General features: G+C 27.4%; 1 protein-coding gene across 1 annotated transcript; it reads right to left on the reverse strand.

Annotated features, from left to right (window-relative positions):
• Positions 1 to 1,881: 1,881 nt before the first annotated feature.
• On the reverse strand, positions 1,882 to 5,730 carry LOC105139910 (phosphatidylcholine:diacylglycerol cholinephosphotransferase 1-like). Its single transcript, XM_011046541.1, has 3 exons — positions 5,235 to 5,730; positions 2,624 to 2,761; positions 1,882 to 2,398 (listed from the first exon to the last, which is right to left on the reverse strand). Exons 1-3 carry the CDS (start codon positions 5,631 to 5,633, stop codon positions 2,075 to 2,077), a joined length of 861 nt encoding a protein of 286 aa, XP_011044843.1. The 5' UTR covers positions 5,634 to 5,730; the 3' UTR covers positions 1,882 to 2,074.
• Between the last annotated feature and the right edge of the window lie 301 nt (positions 5,731 to 6,031).

Here is a 6,031-nt window from a genome sequence, read left to right on the forward strand (position 1 = left end):
TGCCTTTAATTAGTTAACTTATATCTTATTTATATTCTTATCTTATTTATTTATGTTTCTTTTCTTTATTACGCCTAACTAAGTTTATTACATCAAAGTAAAAAGGTTACACTAATATGAACTTCAATACTTATATCCTAAACAACTTGCTACTAATATATCTTATCATTTTTTTCTTGTTAATTCTTAATATCTTGCTCGTTAAATGGTTAATCCAGATTTGTGTTGTATAACACTTGATACAACAAATACTTGGCACTTTCATAGTCCAACCGTATGGTATAACCTACACATGTGTTATGAAAAGAACTTGATTTGTTGTTAACATAAGTTAGCAACATGAATTCCTAATAATATTTAAAAGTTTAGTGTTACTTAAATAAGATAATTAATATGATCATGTTAACAATTTATAATCTGATTAGAACCTCCTTTATGTGTGGTTTTTAGTTGAGTAATAAAAGCAATTTATATTATACTTGTTTGAAATACTATTAGTGGATTCTCTAACCTTGATATTTATTTTTATCATTATTTAATTCTCACATTAATCTTACATCTCAAAATTTTATTTAACTTATTATTATTATTATTATTATTATTATTATTATTATTATTATTCTTGTTGTTGTGTTATTATTATTATTATTATTATTATTATTTATAATTTATATAGTTAACATCCTTGTGGTTCGATCCCGGTCTTGCTGGGTTATTTATTACTTTGACACTCTTGCACTTGGAATAAGACATAAATCTTTTAGTCATATCAAGTATAAATCACAGTATATGCCTACTAGACTCGCTGACACTTATATTTTGCGATTGCATAATTGATATCGATCGAAGGATGTATTTGCTGGCATTGTAAGTATATTTAATTTTAATATATTTTCAATTTATGTTTGATTTAATTACAATAAAATATTATATTTTTAATAATTATAATTTAAATTGTTATGCATGATAAGACCATGATTTAATGTCATACATATAGGCTAATGACTACATGAATGAATCCAGTCATATCTGATCCAAGCTGGTTTTTTACATTTCAGTTGACATGATTACATCCAGCTTGACCACAACTTGATTTATGCTTTGATTTAGCCATAAGAATATGAGACATACACATTTCATCTTAAGTATAAAAAGATGACATTGACAACATGGTTTTACTTGGATTGCCTATTAATAGAAGGGGGGTCCTAATGGTTAAATATTTATCATATTAGGGAGACAAACTCTTGATGATATCATGAAAAAGGACAAGACCACTCAGGTAAGAGTGGAAGTTGGATATAATCGTGTTACTAATAAGTTTAGATTATCCAATATGTAAATATAGATACAAAAGTTATGTTTATGGGATTATTTGGTTATTGTATTATTAAATTATTTTATATTCATTTTGTATGTATATATGTATTTTTAGCATTTCTAGGACTACTTATGATTATGAAATATGAGAATATATCATTTAATTAGAATTTATTGATTGTAATTATTGTAATTTTTTGTGGGTTTTTTTTACACGAGATAAAGTTTTAAGTATAGTTTCTATATAGATGAAACTCTATCCATATTTAAATAAAATTATAAATATTCTATATCTCTAAAATTATAAAGTAAATAAAATTTCAGACGATCAAAAATTATAATTTTATAAACTTTTTTAGACTTAAAAGATGAAAATAACTTAAATCCTTACAATAATCAAAATAGTAAACCGTTTTAACTATTGTGCAACTATTTATCAAATACCCAACTATTTTTCAAAATAGTTTTTTTGAAAATGTTGTGGCCATGAATCATGATATTATTAAAATATCACGTTTCTAGACCACTGTATCATTAAATTGTGCTATTTCAATAAAAAAATATCATATGCTAACTCAGCATTTAATTATATTTGTGTTGTTAATTGCTTAATTTATCCCAGTTTACCATAGAATTGAGTTGTTAGAAATTACTCCAAGGAAAAGTTCATATATCTTTCTGTAGGCTACCTACCAGTACCAGTCACTCATATTTCCTCCCTTCTCTGTTTTCAGTACCTTTTGCCATTCTCTAACTAAAAAAGCCTCCTTCCGTCCTTTACAGTGACAGTATTAGCAATTGGTTTTCTCTGTTTGCACTCAACATATTTTCCAGCTAGCGAATCAAAGAGAACACCAGCACCTACACCAACAGCTATATCTATGGTGTAGTGACCCCTAGTTCCAAGCAGCCTAATAACTTGAAGAACATTGAGCAAATCAAATGCCCGAGCCAATTCCCATCTCTGCATCCTTTTCATGTCCAGTGATGCAATCAATGACCCTGCAACATGGCCTGAGAAAAACAGGAAAAACGACACATTTCCTACTGGAAAGTCTGCTCCTGACCCCAGAAATTCCTGTCAACAAATGAGTCCAAAAACATGGCACATCAGCGATACTCCACAGAGCAAAACAATGGTGACAGATAAGGGAAGACGCCCACTGCTAATAGAGACAGAATGCGTGGATGGCCGACAACATGACAGTTAAAGTCTCTCTTGTCAATATTCCAAACACTAGCTAGAGAGGGAGGGGGAGGGGGAGGGGGAGGGGGAGAGGTGGTGTCGATGATCAATACGAACCTCCGGCAATGGAAGCTGAGTGGAGAAACCCAGAATCCCACGGCAAGTGAACATAAACAACGCAGAGATTGTTGCTCTTGGTCTGCCTTCTACTAGCCACGTCCATAGGATATATGCTGTTTGCATACCCACAAATACCTGAACATGTATTTAGCTTAAAATTGTGAATGGTTTAAAAACTTTATTACCCTAAGGTTTGTTCCTCTCTTCACACATAATATTATATTATATATTATCTATTATATGACTGCTTAAAACTCTGGCAGATGATTGTGCGAAAGCCAAGCTCTCTATGAAATTAAAATGTTCAGGTGTTGTAAATATATTTTAAAAAAAAAATTAATAACTAGAATTATAATCTCAATTAATTAAATAAACTAACTTTATTTGAATTATATTGAAAGACAACAATAGTGTGTGTAAAGTGATCACGATAATATATGAAAAAGAGCCTTTATTCAAAAGCCACAAAAAAATATATATATCTTTTTGTGTGAAATGAATTTATTTATTAAAATTAATTTGTAATAAAAATTAACATACACATAAAATCTATTAAATAAAAAAATATTATACAAAGTTACATATATTATAAATATAATAAAAAAACAAATATTTAATATATATATATAATATAAAAAAATCTACAAATAAATCATATTAAACTCTTAAAAAATTAAACATACCCAATATAATTAAAAAATAATTGTTATATAAAAAATACTAAAAAACCAAAAAAAATAATGAAGAAGTATTAATTAAAGCATAAATTTATAAATTATTTTAAAAAAGACATGAAAAATCTATAATAAAAAAATAAAATTTAAGATAAAAATAGAAAAAAAATAAAAATAAAAAATAAAAAAACAATACACTATCAACTTGAATTGAAGTGTGAAATAAAAAATAAAAAATCATATGAATAAAAATCAAATTGAAATCACCAAAACATGATTGAAAAAAATTGAACAAATAGAATTTTTAAAAGTGTTTTTTTACATAAAAATTCATAAAAATAAATTGAAAAACTTATGCACCAATTTAATTAAATAAATTATAAACCATTTCATAAATAAAAAAATTATTAACAATAAATAAAAATATGATTGAAAAAATTATAAAATAAATATAAATCAAAATATTTAATATCACAGTATAGTTCATTTACTTGGTTATGTTCAATGAATATATTTATTAAAGTTAATTTGTAATCAAAATTAACACACACATAATAATTATTAAATAAAATAAAATAAAAAAATATTGTGCAAGGTTGCACATATTAAAACTATTATAAAAAATAAATATTTAATCTATATGAAATATATATAAAAAAATAAATCATATTAACCTTCTAAAAATTAAACAAACTAATTTAATTAAAAAATAATCATTATTTAAAAAATAAAAACAAATCATAGAAAATAAATATTATCTGAAACATAAATCAAAAGATTAATTTTTAAAAAATATATTAATTAAAAAATAAAAATTTAAAGTTAAAATAATCAAAAATTGTTAGGCGTTACAAACAAGATCGAAAGCATAACCCATCAAGAAAGGTACATGTGCATGCCTTTATTTTATTGCCTTTGTTTTATTCTTTTACTTCAATGAAATAAATAACATTTCATCTACATCAATTATCAAAAAAAAATTGCATGGTTTGAAACTCTCAGAATGTAGCTACTGGTGTGGCCGGACAAATAAGATTCATAGTTTTTTAATTTAAAAACTTATTTTGAATTAATTTTTTATTCAAAATACCTGGGAAATATCCTAAAAGTTTTATTAAATCAATCAATAGCATTCAAAAACACAAAAACCCACCCCAAAACAAATATATATATATATATATATATATATTTGAGTTTAAATCTGTTTTTCTAGTTATTTTTAAGATAAAACAAACACCTAATCTTAATTATCTTTATCGTATGTAATTATTTAATATAAAAATTAATTGTTTTAATAGTTGAAATTATTGTTTCTTTCATAAAATAACATAAAAAAATTAGGTATAAAAAATTATATGAACCAATTATTTAACATCAAAAAATAAAGAGAAAAAAATATTTTAAAAAAATCTTACCGAAATTAGTTATGTTTTTTGCTTCAATCTTCTTTCTTACATTTCATTAAAAAAAACAATTAAATTCAAATCTAAAGCTAAAAATAGCCAATCACGAAAAAAAAAAGTTTAAGAAACCAGATGAAATTTTTTAAAAAAGAATACAATGTTACAATCCGTGAACAGTGAAACTTGCCGCATAATTTCACCCACTAAAACTAGCTTTAGTTTTTGTTAATTTTCCTCGCATTAATTACTTGCCACTTCGAATTATTTTCACCAAACATTTCTTGATGACTCATCATTACAAATACAATTATATCCACAGTCAAACTGACCTTGATGTTGGCGGCTTGCCTAGGATAGGATACCCTTCTTGTTAAAACGAGAAATAAAACTCAGTCAAGAACACCAGATTTGGTGGGGGGTGGGGTGTTCCTTGAATGTGCTTACCAATTAAACATAAATTAACAATAATTCAAGATCAACCATGGCCCATTCATTGATGCATGTGTTGTTCATAATCGATGACATACATACCGTATTCAGAGCAGCAAGCGAAGTATTGAGCTCCGGCCACGAGGACAGCAATCCATGGAGGCGGCGCGTGACAATAAACCCCAAGTCAAACGGTGGCGACGATGAGGGCACCATGGGGAGCGTGTACTCCACGGCCATGAAAAACAACAGCCCGAATCCAAAAAAGCAGGGAAGCCAATGGTGCTTAGCCACATTGACCACATCACGCAAAGTCCATTTCAAGAAAGACGGGTCAACACCATAGAAACCGGTGGCAGCTCCATCGGTGGTAATGCCATTAGTTTGCTTATTTTTATTCTCCATGTCGATTCCATTACCGTTGATCTGTTTACGCTTATATGAGGTGGGAACAGTGGGGCTGATAGTTGCGGCGGCGCCGGCTTCGGAGATTGTTTTCATGACTAATGATGGGTGATGGTATAAGTGGGAGGGAAGTATATGACTTAAGAAAGGATGGAGACTATGCTTGCGGTGATTACAAGGAAATAGCGGGTGGGAAAGTTGTGATATTTATTTGTGGATTTTGTGTTTTTATGGGTGGGCCCGGGTCGATCCGTGTCCATGTCCAAGATTCTGAAATTTGGAAAGGTTAAGATAATAGCTATAGAACTAGTTTTATTTTAAATGAAAAATATATAATAATAGCACATCGATCAAATTAAACAACAAAAAAAGGATTATTATAACTTGAGAAAAAAAGTATTTTACCGAAATAAAACAAATAATATACTTCAATTTTTAATTCTCAGTTAATTAAATATAAAATAAAAAAATTAAATAAAAAAATTAGTTTATTT

The sequence above is a fragment of the Populus euphratica genome, unplaced genomic scaffold, assembly GCF_000495115.2.
Source record: "Populus euphratica unplaced genomic scaffold, PopEup_1.0 scaffold203.1, whole genome shotgun sequence".
Classification (NCBI taxonomy): Eukaryota; Viridiplantae; Streptophyta; class Magnoliopsida; order Malpighiales; family Salicaceae; genus Populus; species Populus euphratica.

Excerpts from the sequence above, each read along its gene's own strand:
- LOC105139910 (XM_011046541.1), bottom strand. The coding sequence starts at position 5,633 with ATGAAAACAATCTCCGAAGCCGGCGCCGCCGCAACTATCAGCCCCACT. Across the intron at positions 2,762-5,234 it reads CGCTTGCTGCTCTGAATACG|GTATTTGTGGGTATGCAAAC; the intron begins GTATGTATGTCA and ends ATACATGTTCAG. Across the intron at positions 2,399-2,623 it reads CTCAGCTTCCATTGCCGGAG|GAATTTCTGGGGTCAGGAGC; the intron begins GTTCGTATTGAT and ends ATTTGTTGACAG.